Source organism: Sycon ciliatum, chromosome 2, assembly GCF_964019385.1.
Source record: "Sycon ciliatum chromosome 2, ocSycCili1.1, whole genome shotgun sequence".
NCBI lineage: Eukaryota > Metazoa > Porifera > Calcarea > Leucosolenida > Sycettidae > Sycon > Sycon ciliatum.
Window position 1 is genome coordinate 18,025,424 of NC_088644.1, and position 20,314 is coordinate 18,045,737.

At 45.8% G+C, this 20,314-nt stretch overlaps 3 protein-coding genes across 3 annotated transcripts; all 3 read right to left on the reverse strand.

Annotated features, from left to right (window-relative positions):
- Nucleotides 1–252: 252 nt before the first annotated feature.
- On the reverse strand, nucleotides 253–3,357 carry LOC135809026 (RWD domain-containing protein 2B-like). The gene is made up of 2 exons (XM_065322286.1): nucleotides 2,159–3,357; nucleotides 253–1,308 (listed from the first exon to the last, which is right to left on the reverse strand). The coding sequence occupies exon 1, from the start codon at nucleotides 3,110–3,112 to the stop codon at nucleotides 2,237–2,239; it is 876 nt and encodes a 291-aa protein (XP_065178358.1). The 5' UTR covers nucleotides 3,113–3,357; the 3' UTR covers nucleotides 253–1,308; nucleotides 2,159–2,236.
- Nucleotides 3,358–4,548: 1,191 nt separating this feature from the next.
- Nucleotides 4,549–20,023, reverse strand: LOC135809028 (evolutionarily conserved signaling intermediate in Toll pathway, mitochondrial-like). Its single transcript, XM_065322288.1, has 3 exons — nucleotides 18,943–20,023; nucleotides 6,678–6,888; nucleotides 4,549–5,528 (listed from the first exon to the last, which is right to left on the reverse strand). Exons 1-3 carry the CDS (start codon nucleotides 19,795–19,797, stop codon nucleotides 5,266–5,268), a joined length of 1,329 nt encoding a protein of 442 aa, XP_065178360.1. The 5' UTR covers nucleotides 19,798–20,023; the 3' UTR covers nucleotides 4,549–5,265.
- Nucleotides 7,829–10,390, reverse strand: LOC135809027 (tectonic-1-like). The gene has a single exon (XM_065322287.1). The coding sequence runs from the start codon at nucleotides 10,321–10,323 to the stop codon at nucleotides 8,188–8,190; it is 2,136 nt and encodes a 711-aa protein (XP_065178359.1). The 5' UTR covers nucleotides 10,324–10,390; the 3' UTR covers nucleotides 7,829–8,187.
- Nucleotides 20,024–20,314: the final 291 nt, after the last annotated feature.

Below are 20,314 nucleotides of genomic sequence, written 5' to 3' on the forward strand. Positions count from 1 at the left end.
GTATGCATGTAGTACACCAAACATACATGTATGCATGTACTGATGTAGTTTATCTTGCAGTTCAACGTGACTAATTCAGTTACTGTATGAAGATTTCTTGCCATGACCATTCATTCATTGCAAGTAGGCCAGTAGATCAGAGTCATCAGACCCACCACCAAGTGGCGAGTCAGGTCAAAGACTGAAAATCTCATTCGCTGCGCCCAAGTTTCCCTCATGCCAGGCCACGAGATCCCAATTAACCCCGCCAAGCAAGGAAACAAAAATGACAACATAATCGTCACGCAGGAATTGCACACTCCTCGGGTTTAGGTTACTATGATTTACTCTTGCTGGTACTTGTACATAAAGGAGTCTAGTGTTGGTGGTTGGATGCTCGCATTGAAATGAACAAATGGACCACCGAGTCAACAGGTTTGCTTATGCCGAACAGCTTGGGCAAGAAAAAATATAGCATACAGATGAAAAAGAAGCGCCTTCACCATGCTCTACTGAGCTAAGGAAGACAACAGTGCACCATTGACTCATTGCAATGAAGCAAAAATAAGTACAAAGTGCAAGTCAGTACTACAAGGGCAATAGTAAAAATTAAAGCCAGCAGTAAATGACCAAAGACTCATCACTATGACTTTCCCGAGAATTTTTTTTAATGCAGTGTGCAACTCCAGTGATGCCAAGAAGCATCATGCAGAAGATGATGAACATTTTATCTACAACATAATTTTTTTATCAAAAGTAGATCTGCGGGCAGGAACTTATGTTGACGAAACAGCTGCTGTTCATGTAGAGGTAAGTGCGCATAGATTCCAGGAGCGCCAGTGATGTGGAGAATACAGTAGGCAGCCGGCATTCCAGCAGCAGCCCCACTCTTACTTCGGCAGCCACTATTGCCTGCGTTTGTTTTGCCTTCGCACTAAGGGAAGCACAACAACCCCCAGGTCCCACAGCTTCCTAAGTTAGTCATCGATTGTTGATATCGACATCAGCACTGCCATGCTTCAGCCCTCCTCTCGCAACAGTTCTCTCTCTCTCTCTCTCTCTCTCTCTCTCTCAAAAGAAGAGAGAAGAGTTGTTTCTTCTTCAACAAATGAAGGAGTCCAGTGAGTTGCCTCTTTGGAGTATGAAATTGAAAACAGGCAGTCATCGTGCACCAAAGCGGCTTCAAAGCTCGGACTGTGCACAGCGTTAAAGCACAGAAATCCCAATGCTTACAATGTAGGTACTCAATATCTTGCCGAGGCAGTAGCGATGATACATGTTCTTCGTACAGGGTTGGATATCCAGCGGATACCGGATGACACCACGATCCTATGACGAAGGCACAAAGCATATGTACAGCAAGGCCGCAATAAGACATCAGGACAAGCATGAGAGTTTTCCTATCGGCCCTGACTGCTGCACCAAAGGGAGTAGCGGGGAAATGAAAATTGAAAGAGAGTTGAGTTGTGTGTGGGTGTGTATTAGCTTGAAAACCCCTCTATAAAGTGCATAGCTGAAATCAAGATTTGCCTTAGAAAGCTGCCGTGCATGTGGACAACGAATCGTAGTTGCTTGGCAACTTGCATATGCTTGACGGTATGTGCATATATTGCCAGTGTACCCCTAAACAAAACAGTTTCAGGACTTTCAAAGCACGATGCGATCATCCGGTGTCTTTCTTGCTACATCAAATTGTGACTGCTCTGCCATTCAAGGATAAAACAGCAACCGCAGTGTGCTTGTTTACAAGCACTTGCCATGAAGCAAACAAGTCCTGGCCTAGACAATAGAGAGGTTCCGCACAACGTAATTACGTTAGTAAAAAACGTAGTCGATCTACGGAAAGTCTTACGTAAACTGCATGCGGATCTGTGTTCCGCCCTACAGAGTTTTCAAATCACGTAGCTGCCCTTGGCAACTCCGAACGCGGCAGTGTACGACCGCATCGACCTGGCGAGTGAGTCATAAATTTGTACCCCAATCCACTTACGGAGCGCCTACGTTATAAGAGCCCTATCTACGTACTCTCCGTAAGTGGAGTGCAAACTCGCGAATTCACGGGGTTTTCCCGCCCACTAACATCCTCTGAAAAGAATTCAATCCTCAACCAACAAAAAGCATACCAGTGTACCGATGCAAAACGCACTACTAGTATACAATATACAACGCACATCATTACCTGTCGAGCGCTGCACGATGTGTTGACTTTGTGCCGTCGCTGCTGATGATAGGTATTGGTATGGTGTTGCAGATCGGTCTACTCAGCTGACTTTCCAAGACGACCCTCAACACCAAACAACATCTCAAACTTGTCTGCATGTCCATGTTTGTCCAGATACTGAAAGAACAGTCCCAGGTCCATATGGTTATGACGGCCACCATGGGCATCAAAGTTCATTTCCTTCACTTCGGTGAAGCAGCGCAGGTCATCTGCCACACCCAGGAGCTCTTCCCGATGCTTACAAGACATGCGCTGCCAGGTCATGCTCCGGATACGTCTCCAGAACTCATCCACATTACGTGCATCTCCTTCAACACACACAACACCAGGCTTTCCAGGAAGGCAAAATCCAGTCAGCACGAGCTCATGTGACCAATCCAGTATATCTTTACGTTTACGCTTGCTGTATATGTGATGCATATAAAGCCAAATGCGATGAAATGAGGAAACCCCGCTGCGCTCATCCTCGACCTCCCTGACAGTGGCTGAGGCCGCATTATCATCACAAAGAGTTTTCACAATGTATTCATGAGCTTTTTCCTGTATCCATTGTATCAATGCAACAACCATGCATTCTCCGATCAGAGAATCAGCATAGTTCTTCAGCTCCTCGTTCACTCGACGCTGCGATTCTCGGGAGAAATTGTCACACGAGAGATGAAAGTCAGCTGCTGTCTCCAACGGATACGACTTCAAGAAACGACAATGCAATTTCATTCGGTGTACCTCACTTTCTTCGCCACAATTCAATTTCACATAGAATGATAAAGATGGCAAAAGATCATCACTTGGATCTTCACAAAACTGTCGGGCAATGTCAAGCGCCAGAGGATCGTCAAACTCAACCTCGTCCGGGTACATAGACAAAAGGAGATCTACTTCACTGACTTGAATTTCAACGCACTCCGCCATAGCCTCGATCGACTGGATTTGAAGCTCGATCGTACCAGGAAATCTTCTTTTTATATACTGCAAAAAAAATATGCAGAAAGCAAATCAAACCAGATGACTCTTTTTGAAAAAGTATTTTGACGACTCCCTGCTAGCTAGCTGTACAGTCATTATCATACATGGCCTTTCTTGTAGATCGTTCTACGATCTGCGTTCTGCTTTCAGCGGCCCGTGTTATCATGGATATGACCTTATTATATGGGGCCCTTGCCAGTGGCGGGCTAGCAGCCAGGCATTGATTCTGTGGACGGTTACTTGAAGCTGGTCTGCATTGGCAGATACATGACATTGTGGGATGAGAAGAGTACAGAACCCTCTTGATGGAGGCAAGAAGAATGCGTGCAAACTACTGTTACTTACATACGGTAAAAATGTATCAGCAGAATAATGGAGTGCCCTGAAGGACTGCCGGTGAGTGTTTTCCAGGGTCAGAGCTGTACACTGGGCCATCCCCACCCCCTCTGAGGCACATCCATTCCGAAAAAAAGGGAATGTCCAGGGAAGTCATAATGATGCATTCACATATGCCGGTTTGGCCGAGCAGAAAGGCCGAGCCGGGCCAAGTCGGCGTATGTGAATAGTCTACTATCCGGCGCCAGCTGTCAGCCCGATCTTGAGGCGAGAATCGGCAATCGTGGCCCTTGCCAACATGGAATTTCTCGCGTCTGTTTCGCGTTGAGTGCATATATTGCGTATATTGCCCATGCATGGCATAATTTTAAAACTTCAGAATCAATACATGTACAACGAAAATGCAATTGTTGCTTGTCCCGCGTGAATCTACACATGGAAGTACATGTACTAGTACACACAGAATCCGACCCGTAGGATAGTGATCATTGCTATTTTGACAAAATATGTCGAGATGAGTCACGGTCGCACTTCCAACAAAACCTGTATTCACTGGTTATTGGAATCGGCATACGTGAATGCGGCCGCACTAGGTAGACAGTGTTTATACAACCTTCTCTTACAACTTACACGTAACAAGTCGACCGGCAAGGCAACAAGGTTGAAATCTAAAACGACCCATCTACCATGTTTTCTGAAATTTGGGAATTTAAAAGACTGAGAACTCAGAAGAAGTTGGAAATATAAGACAAGCTGAATTGAATACCAGCAGAGGAGATGACTATTTTCTCGCTCTTGATTGTAAAATCGATACTGCAGCTCAATTTTTTCTGAATTTTGCTCCTCGTGTGGCTAGAAACATGTTGCGTTGTATAGTATGGCTGCAAATTGCCACACAAGCATGCACTTAATCGTGGACTCCGCTTTCTGTGCAATGTGCTTGCAGTCTAAGCCACAGGAATGTTTTGGCATGATTTGGGAGTGAAAAGTGCCATTCTGACCTAGGAAATACTGAGTATAATTTCAAATATCGCAAAGAGGACAAACTGTGTGGTAACCATAATTTATTATGACTACAATAACAAAAATGGGAGAGAGATGTGACCGTTTAGCCGCTGCATCTGCGCCTTGATCTTAGAGGGTGGTGGCGTTCCTACGGATGCGGAAACTCGGCGAACCGTGAAATTTAAATTTATTACCGCACAGTTTGCCCTCTTGGTTGCAATTTTAAAGCTGCTATCTCCGAAACGCTTGTTTGTATAATTTCCGAATTACAAATTGTAGTATGGATGCCTCCGAGGGCAAGGCATGGGCCATTTCTGCATGTCCGCTAGTGGGATGTAACATGATGATCAAGTAGCAAGTAGTGAAGAATGATATGAAAAACGGAAGAAAATATTGTGTGTGCCGGGGGGGGGGGGGGGGGGGAGATTACATCCATTGTACGTCATGGTGCGGGTGTACCAGAAAGTAGAGCAGCACATTTACAGGGCCTCAAGCGTTGTGCCACTCTTTTCTTTGTAAAGACATCATATTGAGGTGTCCACAGTATAATAAAAAATAGCTGTCAGCTGAAGAAGGCAGCTATGATGTCGTGGCTGCATGATGTAGACATTTACACCACTGATTCAAAGGAGCTGTTCAACATGGAGTGTATTGACTATGCAGTCAAGTTCCAAAGTAGGTGGACATGCATTAATTTTGCAATTGCTATCGGCCTATACCAGCAGATGTAGAATTGTCACGTGCAATGTTGCTGCTGTCTAAAACGGATCACCAAGTAACCTGTCGTCGAGCTCTTGCTGATCTGGTTTTAGCTTCTCATCTTGGCTATGTCCGAATATTCCCGGCCTCAAAGGGGCACTGACGTCGGAGAAACACTGGTAGGGACTCTGTGGAACAGGCTTCTGATTAAACATGATTTGGCACTCTGCCAGCACAGGGTATTTCTCCTTGACTGAGTAGATCCATGTATTTACAGACTCTGGACATCCAGTGGGTGTTATGCACATGCTCACTGCAGTACCTGGAGAGCAATGACCAAACAATGGGAACAGAGGTACAAAATTGTCAAATGGAACTGCTACGAATCTTGCAACTTCAGTGGACTATTTGGTATTCGTCCTCACTACTCCCTATGAAGTGGTCTATGGACTCGGTTGCATTAGGGCCAGGTTCCACTGCGGCTCCGCTGCTCCGCTACTCGTCTTTCGTAGCTTGGAACGTCATCATTACCATAGTGACCGCGGCTCGAGCTGGAGCAGCGAGTCCGCGGCTCACCGCGAGCTTTTGCTACGATTCTTGACCAAAAACTGCGAGCCACGATCGCGGCTCGACCTGTTTCCCGTACTTTGCATTGTTTTGTACGCCAGAATTTTAAAATTCAAATTTTAATTCGTTGCGCAAGCCAGAACACGGGGATTATTTCGATTTCGCATGCGCGCGCAGGCAGGTGAAACGTCATCAAAAAGTGTGGAGCACGACCGCGGTACCGCGAATGGCGAGTGTCAGTGGAACCGCGCTGCTCCGCTGCATGCAGCCAAGTGCCGCGGAACCGAGGAGCCGCAGTGGAACCCGGCCCTTAGGGGTCATCGCAAAAGTTTTCTTGTCGTCTCTGAACTCGGACTCCCTCCCTCTGAAACGAACTCAACTCGCTATGCTGGACGACGAAAATCGCATGCATGTACATATGTACAGTGTCGGTCGACTTGTGATTTTGGCTCGCACACCCTCCCCCCCTCCCCAACGAAAGATGTTCGTTTCCATGGTTTCCTAGACGACAATTTTTTTTGCAACGACCCCGTAAATTTAACGTATATCTAAGTCAGCTCTCGGAATCTATCTTGCCGAAGGTTCGATCGACTTCCTATGTACTCTGCATGGGCATGTCAGTCGTGAGTCAGTCAAGTGAAGTCAAGTTGGCAGGAGAAGCACGAGCTCCAGTGTTGGGGTCAACCAGCTTTCTCAGAATCTTGCCTATCAATGAACGCCTACCCTTTAAACATGAACTCCAAAATGTACAGTGTAGTGGGAAAGATCAAGCGATTGAAGAAATTGCGACATTTTCTATCTTTATGTACTTGTGAATAGCACTACCAAATATGATGGAGATAATAATTATGATTGTGACGAACTCTAGCGCGCTATTATGTTCTGTATGGATCCGCACACTTACGTTCCCCTGGGTCATCGCTGTCAGCATCACTCAGCTCTGCATCCAGCAATAATACATAGTAGTAATGGGGTACAGTCTGCATGTAGATTAACTGTGGACCCTCGACGTACACTGGGAGATCAGTCCTTGTGTAGTTCTTTGCACGGGATATCTGTCGTCGTGTCTGCGTGGCAAGTACCCAGGGCAAGCCATCAGCTCCGTTTGGCTCACTCTAAAGAAACATTGGACAGTGCAAATAGAATATTATAGTATCGTTGTACAATGCTACAAAGGCAGAAGAGAACAGAGACAGCCGGCTAGGTCATTGTTGTAACGCTGCGTTTCATGCACATAGCAAAGCTAAGGCAATCCTTAGACAACTGATAACCTGTACATCATCTGGGTCCAAATTTATACCCAGGCAGGTAGCTAAAACAGGGCGCGCAAAGTGAGTGAAGCGCGAAAAAGCAGGTGGCGTAGCGCGCAAAGGTGGCAAAAGCGCGACATTAGTGTGACATTTCAAGTGATACGTTGGTTATGGAGACATGGTGCGGATGGTGTCGGTTATTACATGGGAGGTCAGAAAAGGAGAGAGAGAAGGAGGGGTGACAGTCAAGTTCAATGCTATGTTATCAATGCACCATATTGACTCTCATCAAGCGGTAGAGCCAAACTGCACCCATGCATGCACACTTTTGAGCTACATGTATCACTAAAACGGGATGCTCCGTCATTAGAGAGGTTCCGGAGTACGATTTTCGTGCCAAAATCCGTAGAGGCACTACGGATTTATACGTATACGTGTCGTTTTCAAGCAGTGAAATGTTCCAGAGTACGGAAATTATGTGTTTGTCGTCATTGCCTAGGATACGATCGCAAACAAGTCATACTCCCGCGCTATGCCTTTTTATTTTGAAAATGTGTACTTGTACCGAAGTCGAAACTTCCCACGGAAAATCGAAGTTTCTCGTACCAAATTTGTGCGCGAAAAATCTTTCTGCACTCGATGACGCAAAATCTCCATACGAAACATAGTTCGCATGAAAGCCAGTCCACACGGATTCTCTGTGCCGAAAAATCGTATGAAGGACGCCTCGAAATAATCCGCAACACCCATACAGATTTCGGCGCGGAAAATAGTACCCCATAACCTCTCTATTAGCAGCAGAGCGTGTGTAACACACCGAGTCGAGTCACTGAAAGACCATGAACAGGTAGGTACATGAAACATATGCCAAAAAGACAGCGCTGAGGGGTAAAGGTATACGGTACTAACATGATGATGAGTGAAGATCATTATAGCTGCATTTTTTGATATCAATTCGTACCGGCCAAGAATCTGAGCTTGAGAGAAGATACCGGTAGTGGTAATAGAACATCCACAGGTATGGTAGATGCGGTCAAGAATGATGCTACTCAAGGCAAGATGCACAACCCAGACTTCTGGCGGGAGCTCAATAAATAGAATACTGTGTAATCAAGATTCCGGAAAGACCAGCAGTCCTCCATTATAATTCGCTATTACAAAATACTACATTATAATGACAAACGCGACAAGAAAGCAGACCATCAAAGAAGCTATACGAGCAGTACTGGCTGCTGCAGATTGCACAATGGGATAAAAGAAATCATACGGAAGCTGACCACCAGCAATTGGAATTTCCCTTAACTGCGGCAATGGTGGTGCGGAAACATCAATAAACGTGGTTGAGGACACCAACTCTACAGTTTGGGTTTCAGAGCGCAATGAATTCGAACACATGGTGTTATAGCACTGATATGAAACAGAAGCATAGTGATATGTATATTGCACACCAACAATTCTGTACTGTGGGTTGCTTAGAAGACCTGTTTTTGCAAAGAGTACTTCTAGGTCAAGTCCAACACGAACATTGGGACATTGCAATCCTGACCCCAACGTTTGGGGCGTAGAACGTTCAGCAAGCAGTATTGGAACCCAACTACTAATGTTGCTTGGTAGAGAATTGCCAAACTGACCAACATGAGTAAGATCAGATGGTGCTGCAAGAATAGATCGAGACAAGGCCTGTAGAACTGAGCAATACTGAGTGATGTTATTAGCATCATAGTACACAAGACAGCCAGACCGCTGGTCTTCACCAAAGCGCACAACATTACTTTGCAATGGTGACTGGGTGCAGCTTCTACCCGTGGATTTGGTGTCTACAGTATGTTGCTTCGTGGAAAGCCATTCCTCCGCATTAGAACTTAGCTCAATGTACGAGTTGCCTGCGACAGCCGTCTCATTGTGTGTTTCATTGAAAGCCTGAACAGTCTCTTGGAGTCCTGACTGTAATCTTCCAGCTAGGACAGGATTTCCCCGCTGATAACCTGGGTTTCCAGAGCGTTGGAACACACCGCTTCTGCTCTCACCTGCCTTCGCATACGAGATAGAGAACTGCTGCTCCACAAACGACTGCTTACCTTGCACTATTGCCAGAATTACGTCAATAGAAACACTGTCAATTCCACCACGGGTGTTGTAAGCTAGCTTGTACACTAGTTGTTCAAGGACGTTGTGACAGGATAGTGTCGAAGCATCATAAACTGGTGTCGGTATAGCGGTAGCATTGTCAGTGCAGACACCAAGGCTACCGTCCACACTCCGACACAAAACAGAACCGATGGTAACCGGGAGCACTTGACTGCTATTGTACACTGTACTCTGCTGGGATGTAGTATTACTGCTTGTACTGGCCTGTGTAGCTGCTGTTCCTGCGTCACCACTCGCATAGGCGTCTGGACCAGCTGCACTGCCTACAGCTTGCTCTGGACTAGGTGTGGGTTCATAAACAACCGGGTTTCTTGCCACACGGAAATCGCTGATGTATGCCATGGCAGATAATGCCGACACACCAGCACATGTCTCAATGTTACTTATTCTTCGCCGACAAGTACTCTCCGCGGGCAGTAGGAACTGGGCTGGGTTGAAGTCCGTGCATTCCAGCCTACTTCCAAACGCAGCTGGAATAGCAAGCCAGCCTCGCCCATCTGATGGAGACACAACCATAATAGGATCAGCTGACTGGTAATATGCTTGCTGCCAAACTGGCCCTGATGGACTAGTTGTTAGGGAAGTTGATGCTCCATACTTGCTGACCAATTGGCGAAAAGTAGCAGCATCGTTAACATTATCGGGTGAGACATACGACAGCCTTGCTGGGTTATTGTCGACAGAGACACAGAATAAGCTGTTCGATTCATCGCGGACAGTATGATAGCCACTGTTGCTGTCAGCCACTAAATACGACGAGACACAAGACGTCACTGCTCCTTTGAATGTAATATCAATGCATGTGGAGAAAGCCGTTCTATCCACTGCACTGCAGTCGGGATCACAACAACAATTGACATCACATAAACCTACGTATAGATCACAGACACATTCACTGGTTCTGGGATCAGAATTCGATGGAAGAGAGCTAGTCGATGTGAGTGTCGTCGTTGGACTAGCGTCTGCATTCGCCGGCGTTGGTAATGTATTTCTAGTACTAGTAGTAGACATCTCCGACGACGACTGCTGACCGATGGTCAAGCTCGCCGAGACAAATAAAATGAGGAAGCCCTGGAGAACCCATCTGCATCGTTGAAGGAAGTATGTGCGCGCAGAATTCCACCAACAATGTTCAGAAATATCACTAGCCATTTTCAGTTTCTTCGCTAAAATTAAAAAGAAAAGACCAAAGCCACCACGTCCAGTTCAAACTGCACGAACTGAGTCTGTTTATGTAGCACTAGCCGCTAGCGCTTCTACAATCATCATGTCAGTGCAGACTGTCATGTACATGTACATGACAACGCTAGTGCCAGTGCCCGGCAGTGGCAGTCCACTGACGCCAGTGCAGTGGCAGTCCACTGACGACAGTGACCATGGTGACGAGTCCAGGCCCGCGCTGAAGTCGTGGGCAACGCGCACTACCATGACTACATACAGGCTAGGCTGAGGCCTGAACTGAAGCAGTGAAGGCTGAAGACAGTGCAGTGTGTACCATGGTGTACAGTGAGTGGTGTAGGGTTGCACCAGTCCAGGACCAGGGTCTTGCGTGTACTTGTAGTTGTACTTGTACGAGGTGATTCGTAATTTTTTAACATTGAGTCATTTCTAAAGGGGAAGTTAAGGCAAAAATTAAAATTTCACCAGTTGTAGTCTTCGGGGTGCTGAGTCGAATGGTCTTGGTCCGAGAAAGCTGAGACGCTCCCTTCCTACTTGAATCCCAATCGAACTCGCGCACTTCCACCGAAACTGGGTGACTGCGCCCTACTAGATGGGGATTTGTATGCAAAATGTCACTAAAAGCCCCGTTTCGTTCTTATAAAAGCACGGATGACCACGATTGGCCCATATGTTGTAGTCTTTTGGACGCTGAGTCGACTGGTTTTGGTCCGAAAAGGCTGCGATGCAGCGTTCCTCCTTTATTCCCAATCGAACATGGTTGAACAAGCGGTCACGTGCTCCTGCATACACCAGTCAGCTAGTCACCGTGCCTGCAGGGTACAACTTACTAGCCTGTTTGACCTTTTTTGGGTGCAGTCCTGTCACTCGAGTTGAACTCGAGTTGAACCTTGGTGTGAAAGTTGTCGCCTGCTGGCGGTGTGACCAGGTGATTTGGGCACCCAGGAGCACGTGACCACTTGTTCAACCATGTTCGATTGGGAATAAAGGAGGAACGCTGCATCGCAGCCTTTTCGGACCAAAACCAGTCGATTCAGCGTCCAAAAGACTACAACATATGGGCCAATCGCGGTCATCCGTGCTTTTATAAGAACGAAACGGCGCTTTTAGTGACATTTTGCATACAAATCCCCATCTAGTAGGGCGCAGTCACCCAGTTTCGGTGGAAGTGCGCGAGTTCGATTGGGATTCAAGCAGGAAGGGAGCGTCTCAGCTTTCTCGGACCAAGACCATTCGACTCAGCACCCCGAAAACTACAACTGGTGAAATTTTAATTTTTGCCTTAACTTCCCCTTTAACAAATCGGTAAAATATCTCATTGCCAGCGCCTGCAAAAAGTCATGTCAAATTTCTTTTTGCCATTGCCATTGCCAATGTTCTGTCAAGTTCGCCTCCAAAATTGAGACTGATATTCCTTCAGGAAGTAACATTGCAAGAGCTTTCAGTCTGCATGCGCGCGATGTTTACGGTAAAATAGAGTACATGTATAAGAGAGTCATAGCCGCTGGTTTCAACCTCCAGTGACAACACATTTAGCTGAAGAGGAAACATATGATAGCTACACACTGGAAACGACGCCTGGGAAGGAGAAATGTCGGTGTGTTGGCCCTGGTATTGGCCAAACATTGGCAATTACTGAATTTACTCAAAGATGTTGATCACAATTGCATATGAAATCAGGGTGATACATCTATTGCTATGCAAGCTTGAATGGCTTGAATTTGGATGAACATATTCTTGATCCAGTCTTTCTGGACCATCCTGGATACGTAGGGTCTCTTTCTATTGAAAACTGACTTGAAATTGTGGTGCTAAGGCCTATTTTACCATGATGTTAAGAAATGACCACAACAAATAATATGCAGAAAAATTGCCATTTTTCAACCGCCCCCTGCTTTCCAACACCAAGGAATATGTGAATAAACAACCCACCATTGCAATCTAAGGACATCAGTATTACATTTTTAGAGGAAGAAATGGAAAGATTCGCACCTCGAACCCTACGGAAGGCTTTTTTACTTTCGTGTTAAATAATGACGAATCACCTCGTAGTCATGTACTTCTCTGTCGTGTGGAGCAGGGAGCAGTACTACTACTAGTACTAGTACTACTACTACTAGTACTCCCTGGTCTAGGGTCGGTCCATCGTGTCCTCTCAGCTTTTGTAGTGTACAAATAATTGTAGTATTATTAATGATCCAGTCAATGACCACCGCACAGCAAAAAAAGAAGAAGTCCATGCATGCATGGTTTACAGTCGAGTCAACTACAATTGTTTTTAGTCTCATGATCGAGTCAGTACGTGAAGTGTGAGATGACCAAACATGCTGCTAGCCGGAGGTCGGTGCGTGAAACTGACTTGAAGATAGTTACCATGGACTGGTGTCAGGAAACAACCTCATATCCCTTGTATTTGTGTAGCATACAGTCGACTCCTGATGTAACGAACACCATGATTGTGCAGGATAATTAGCTAAAGCTCTTTATAACCTAAATGCACTCACACAGCACCGCGTTAGGACTGGCATGTGGTCCATAATGGTGTGAGTGCACTTGGTTTACATGCGGGCCTATGAGATATAGTTCGTTATAAACGACAACTGCTCGCTATAAAGGGTCAATTTTGTATGGGTTCAAACAGGGGCATGGACACCGGCTTGCTATGATATCACCACGGAATATATTAAAAGGGTCAATTTTGTAAGGGTTCATAGTAAACTTCATACAGGGACATGGACAATTGGTTCGCTATGAATAATATCATCACGAAATTTCCTATATGCGAGTTTGTTATAAGTGGAGTCAGCTGTACCGTGTACAGGTAGAGATCGGCTATAGCGTTGGTCTTTGAATCAGCGAAATTTGATTAGTATAAACGATTATCACTACATGCGATTGTCCTGGTTCGGGTGAGAGGAATAACTTTACGACGTAAGTCATGACGTCATGTACACGAGACGCGCGCTCGTGAGACCGCGAGCATGATGTACAGCACAGTACACGCACACGCGCTACTGAAAAACACTTATTATTTTGCACTGTACTTGGTGCGTAAAGAAACACGTACATACTGGTAAGTATGTGGGAAACTTGCACAGACTCGACTGTGACTGTGCACTGACCATTGTACATGTATGTAATACTATTATTAGTATTAACGATCCAAAATGTGTGCAGTCAGGTGGTTTTGTTATGAGAGTTTGATCACAATAGCCGATATATTACTGCACATCTGAACATGAAACACAGGGATAAGTATCCCTATTATCCCAATGTTTCATTGGTTCTGGTTGTTTGTACAGTCAGACCTCGCTTATCCGGTCCTCTTTTATCCGGATCCCTCACCATCCGGAAGAAGATCGTTGGTTACCGATTTACAGCATGTGCCATGCATACATACAGTATGTGTGTTCGATTACCCAGTTCCCTCGCCTATCCGGATATTTTTTTGAAAGCGGATGTGTGCGGTTATGCGAAGTCTGACTGTATTTCATTTGAAGAGAATGCCCGAAAACTGGTTCATGAATTTCGGAGTCCTTATTGCTGATGATGGTGAAGAATAGCTGGAGATTTGTAGTTTTTCTTTCCCTGATAAGCTTCCTGTCTCCAAGAAAGTTGTATTACTACACCCAATTATTATTATTATTATTATTATTATTTGTGCTCCCGCGTCAATGGGCTCGCCCAAATTCGCTTGCACCGAACCATGCGAAAAAAGGCCGCCAGCAGGCAGGCAGGCTAAGAAAAATAGAAAATGGTGTCACATAAACTAATACAAACAAGAATATCATTATTGATGACATTAATATACTGAATGAATGGCAAAGGCCATGTGAATACGGATAATACGGATAATCAGAGTACCAACAACAAAGAATGTAGCTCAAACCATTGCAGTGCCAACTTCCTTCACCAGTACTCTGCCTTGTACGCATCTGTAACTGCGTTGCACAGATATGTCCATTCACGGCGATCCAGTGCTCGCTGAGCCATCAGCTGCAAGTCCCTTGGAGTCCTCAGACGGCAGCCGACTCGCTCCGCGTCTTGATTCAGCAGGACTGGTAGCGTGATCCGCGGCCGCCCACGGTATCCCGGCACGGAGCAGCCAAAGAATCCACTCATGGCCTCCCTAGCCGGTGTGTGCTCATCTGATCGCAGGATGTGGCCAAACAACCGCCATCTTGCATTCACCAGAATGTTGCCAAGTGGAGCAGCACTGCAGCGCTCGTAAACCAAATCGTTCGACAGTCGGTTGGGCCACCTGATACCCAAGATATGCCGAAGTTGCCGCCGATGATACGATTCCAGCGCTTCAATTGTCTGTCGAGTGATGCCCCATGTGGAGCAGTTGTAAAGCAAGACAGGTAACACGAAGCAGTTATACAGCCGGACGCGCACCTCCAGACTCACTTGGTCTCTTCTCTTCCATAACTGGCAGAGGGACTTTAAAACGCTATCGCCGCAAGCTGCTTTCTGCGGGTGACATCCTCTGCATCACCAAGGAGAGAGCCGAGTTTCTTGACCATACGCCATGGCTCATCAGCACGATCGGCCTCTCGCTGGATGGCTGTGAATTCTGTCTTGGTCTGGTTGACGGTAAGGGACCATGTACCCAAGATGGTGGCAACTTGTGGCTCTAACATCCGAAGCCAATCACTAGAGATACTGATGAAGTCCACATCATCGGCGTACTCCACATTGTACGGAAGATGCCGGGCCACAGGCGCAGCCATTCGCTGTCGCACATCCTGCAGGGCAGCTTCCAGGTAGATCACGAATAGAATTGGCGACAAGGAGTCGCCTTGCGGGGTACCAATGTTAGTGGAGAAAGAGCTTGATGTTTCCGTGCCCAGTCTGACTGCCAAATTCGTATCTGAGATCAGGTAACGGATCAAGCGTACCTCGTCTTCTTCCAAGAATCGCTGAACCACGTCCATCAACTGTCCTCGCCTGATCGTGTCAAAGGCACGTGACATGTCGATGCCCAGTATGCTGAATGACCAGTGGTACCGCTGGGTCGTAGCTGCTAACCACCGATGGCACCAGACCACATCAGCTGTTGACCTTCCTGCACGAAAACCACTTTGGTTCAGTGATAGGAAATCGTTTACGGCTGGCGAGATGCGCTTGAGGACTACCAGCGACATGACTTTGCGTAGAGTTGTCAGGAGGATGATCGGTCGCAGACTGGTTAAAGCACCCACCGGCTTTCCGGGCTTCTGGAGAGGTATTAGTGTGCCATGACCGATGAATGGCTCTACCCGGTGTTGCTGAAATAGGCTGTTGATGCATCGGCTTATGACGGGAGCAGTGGCATCGGCTGAGTACTTCAACAGCTCACCCGGGATGTTGTCCCAATTATTATACCTGATTTAATTTGACTATAAAAGATACTTTTGCGTTTGAATTGTGCCGTGACTATCAGTAAAACCAGTATACTGTATAGCAGGAAATTTTCGGACGGAAATATTTTCGGACAAAGCCGAATTTCGACCTTTCATACAGATTATTACAGATTATATTATACACGTGTTCGCAAGCAGTATGCATGTATAGTGTACATAATTTCACATGAACAAATTTTAGTACGGAATTAATTTTAGTACAAAAGAGGCCGTGTACGAAATCGTATGAAAATAAATTCCGTCCTAAAATTTCCTGCTATACAGTATTACTATAACCGCCAACGCTATAACCGATCTCTACCTGTATAGAGATTTTGCAAATGATACCATCATGGTGGTGAACTAGCGGAATCGCTTATGACCTATAAGTATACAGCGTGAGTCAGCAGAAGTGCTTATGGACGGTAGGTGTGCAGCGTGAGCCGCTAGTGAGTCGCCAGTGCTAGTGCTTCTCTGTGCCGCGACTTTGCCAAAGCATCTCAACTGATGATGACAATGCAATCGCAGAACCTCTATCCCGTTCTACACCCTGGTGTATTTCGAGACCGCCCTGATTGCGTAAGCAGCATTCATACCTTGGCGTACAACATTTTCATCTGCGCCAACGCTTGACATTTCGATTGGATATGCCGCACTACGGATTCCCTTACAATACGTCCCATGCCACAGCATGCCGGGGTGGTGTAAATTCACCCACGAGCACAAGCCTCACTAGCTTAGGTCTGGACTGCACATGAGCAGGAAGACGAGCATAACTGGAGAACAGACTAGAGCGCATACCTGCACTACAGTAACCTCATGTTGATCTCCATTATCCGTTCCACAAAGTACTTGGTTCAAATAATCAGACTCCGGCCTTGCTCTTTTAGGTCGCAGGCCCGTCAGAATCACTTCAGGAATGGCCAGGCCTATAATGATGCGGACGCTAGCTTTGTACCCCCCCCCCCCCACATCTACACAGTAAAGCTTAGATATAACGACACCAGCAATGATGGCAGATCATCAATTGATTTTTTGATGCTCTGCCAGCATTACCGTTGTGGTTACAAGCACATTAGAAGATATTCATGGGTGGAAGGGATTCGAAAAGGGAAAAATCTGGAGAAACAAATGACTGTCACCACCAGACAATGAAGAATGCCAATAACAACTGAAAAATGTTGTCAGCAGCACACTACTTGCAGTATATCATAGTTAAGTATGGGTGATGGCTTGGAATAAGGTTTTACATTTGTTAGCTTGCCTGCAATGCTATGATATCTAAGTTTCACTGTGCTAAGTATCTCAAGCAGCGGACCATCTTCTACTGCACATTGGCTCTTCAAGTATCAGCGCTGCACAACGATCATTCACATGTCTATCATGGTTGCACGCTCAAGCTCACAGAAGGTTCGTAGGCCGCAACTACTTCTTTTGAAGTATGAAGTCACACATTACTGCAGAACTATAACTTTCATTTAGACAATAAAAGCTAACAAAAGCTCGTTCCTAAAAAAAGTTTCAAAAGGGCTACCATTCTACTCAATCTTCGGATGGCTAGCATTTTCGACCTTGTTAGGTCTCCTCAGCGGAGCTCAAGAGTTACTCGCCGAGCATAGCCTTCAAAAAGCGGTGCATAGCCGTGCAGATTTCACCCTACGAAATACAGACCTAGTACAGTTGTGAAAAAAGGAGAAGGACAAAATGTTACGAGTTTTGACTAACTGTCCACCAACGTAACCAGATCTTATACAGTCAGCGAGTGCGACAAAATGGCACAAAACTGACAAGGAATACTGAGACATTCGGCGATCTGACACCTAGCTCCAACTCGTAACATTTCGTCCTTCTCCTTTTTTACTTCAAGTGCTAGTACATGTACTCATACAAATGCTGGCTGAGCTGCAGCACTATGTATGTTACAATTATTAACTACAGGCAACTTCACTAATGACGACTGCGAATATAACGACAATATGCGAATAACGGCAGAATTTCCATGCCCAGAGCAAAATCCCATCTACATCTATAATGAGATTTCGGGTATAAGGACACTTCGCAAATATTAGGACACTTTTCTGATGCCCCGCCGAGTGTCGTTATACGCAACGTTAACTTCAGTACGAGTGCTGACCAGGCTGCCAAGAAGATTGGTTTCCAAACAACCTCACCCAACAACACCTTTGTTCCATAAGAAATACCAAGAGTATACCGTATTATTATCTCTATTATATGTCCCGGGCTTATATTTTTTCGACCAGTCCGGACCCGGGCTTGTAATAGAGACTGGGCTTCTACTTGAGACTGGGCTTATAATGTTTCAACCATCTGGTACTGTACATTGGCTATTATTTTTTATTTTACCAGTAGCACAAACTTTCTCAGCCGGCACCGTGACTGCAGTTTTTGTACTTCCTGGTAGACTGAGTCTGTACTTTTTATCTCGGGGATCACGGACTGGCACCACAGCATGTGTAAAGTGGTACTGTGTGACGTCAAACATGTATGGACATGATCCATGCAGTTCTCCATCATAAGCCCTGTGCATGTAATGGAGACTGCGCTTGTATACCTTCGAAGCCCTCTTAAAGTGCGCGTATAATAGAGACTGGCCTTCTACAAGCGACTGCACTTGTACTAGAGATAATACGGTTATCCCAAGAGTGTGCTACTGCCTCTACAACCTCTATCCAGTGCTGCACGGGCAGAACTTCACATCACGTGACCTGGTTCAATAGTTTCACTGGCAAGCAGTGCAAAGTGACCACCAGAGAGTTGAACAAGCAGGGTTGCGGGAAAAAAAAACCCTGTTGCTATCATGCGCAGGGCGCAACTAGTGTGTGCAGGTTAGTCGCGTGATCAGTGCGAAGTTCTGCCATCGCAAACCCCATAGACTGGAGCTGCACACCCTTGGAAGTTAGATACTCTTGTACGTACTGCATGTCACAAGTAAATGCTGCCACCCAAGTGTCTATTCGAAACATCCGACGATGCAGCTTAGGTATTGTTGAGTCTTGCAGACTCACCAAGATAAAGAGTGACAGCTGGCAAGGTCTTTAACAGTTGTTGTACTCAACGGGGTTTCACTGGTCACTGAGACACTGAACTAACCACTGAATCAATAAATGATAAAATTAATGCTGATTTCCTTTTCCTGTGAAAAGTGAATTTATATATACTAGTATGTGATGAGATAGGCACTGCTTACCCGCACAACTTGAACTGACGACGTCTTGCCAGCCATTCTCTTCAGCACGAATCCGGCCATGAGAAATGGACGATAGCGCTCGGAACTTGGTATGTAGTACTGATCGCTGTCTTGAAACATGGACTTCCACCATCCAATTTCCAGTGCAAGCACAGAGGCCAAGCTCCTCCAGCCCAGTATGCCACTCAAGCTTTCAACCAACTCATAACTTGGAACAACTCCATTGCGATCCATTTTTCTCAAAAGAGATATAGCTGCTTCTGTTTGTGGGTATGTCCCTGGCCAAACTTCATCCAGTATTGTTTGGGGCACATACCGCCCCTTTGGGAAGCAGTTGATAAGTTCTTGGTAGCACTGGAGATCCTTGTGGACACCGAACTCATCCATTTTGAACACAGCAGTGTTGATGAACTCCGGATGGCCTCGCCGCATCTTATCCATGGCCTTATACTCCTCAACAATCCTTAGAAATCCTGCACGAGTACGTTCATGCCTGGCAAATAGCTCTTTGATACGAGCCAACAGAGTTGCTCTTTCTCGTGTAACTGTTCTTGAACTAGGAAGGTTTACGGTCTCGAACTGGCGTACAATGTTGCTTTCTCTCGGTCTCTTTTTCGGAGTGACCTCCAAATCAGCTTCAATGTGAATGCCATCTGGCCTCAGTTTGCTTTCCACATGGTGTTTCTGAACTTCAGATGGTGCATGTGCTGGTGCACCTCGTGTGCCTTTCTCTGAATCGCCACTTGATTTTGAACACAATGACCGACTTGACTGCACGAGAGCACATTGAATTGCTGGATTATACCTTCGCAGTCCCTTCGCATGACATAAATTGGTCAGCTTCAAACGCCACATTCTGTTAAATATTTCAGCAACAACAGCGGCTGCTACGATATTTATAGGCTTTAATAGCTGCTATGAACTCATTAGGCCCCACTGCTACCACAATCCATGGGGTGATGTTGCTCTTTTCTTGTTCCTCGGTTTGATAGTCTCGTAGAGGTAGGTACAAATACACGAGTTGAAATTCAATATCATCTAATAAGTCACGCGATGCAATTGCTTCAACAAGCACGTCTTTGAGTCATACTGTTACATAGTAACTTATTTGCATCGAAGATGTGTTTTCTTTGCTTGCCGCGGTTTATTTCGTGAGATGCAACATTTTTCATTTGTTCATCAGACATCACCATAAAATCATGCCTTCTCCATGAAGGCATGATCATGACTCATGACACTGAGGCAACGCGGTGAATATGCGCATGTACGTATGCAACTATGCAGGATCAGCCAGGACTACAAAAAAATCTATTTTTACACAGTAGAATCTAAAGACTACATACAATCTAGCTACATGATCGTAATCATACAA

Excerpts from the sequence above, each read along its gene's own strand:
- LOC135809026 (XM_065322286.1), bottom strand. The coding sequence starts at position 3,112 with ATGGCGGAGTGCGTTGAAATTCAAGTCAGTGAAGTAGATCTCCTTTTG.
- LOC135809028 (XM_065322288.1), bottom strand. The coding sequence starts at position 19,797 with ATGTGGCGTTTGAAGCTGACCAATTTATGTCATGCGAAGGGACTGCGA. Across the intron at positions 6,889-18,942 it reads CGTCAGTTCAAGTTGTGCGG|AGTGAGCCAAACGGAGCTGA; the intron begins GTAAGCAGTGCC and ends ATGTTTCTTTAG. Across the intron at positions 5,529-6,677 it reads CAGCGATGACCCAGGGGAAC|GTACTGCAGTGAGCATGTGC; the intron begins GTAAGTGTGCGG and ends ATTGCTCTCCAG.
- LOC135809027 (XM_065322287.1), bottom strand. The coding sequence starts at position 10,323 with ATGGCTAGTGATATTTCTGAACATTGTTGGTGGAATTCTGCGCGCACA.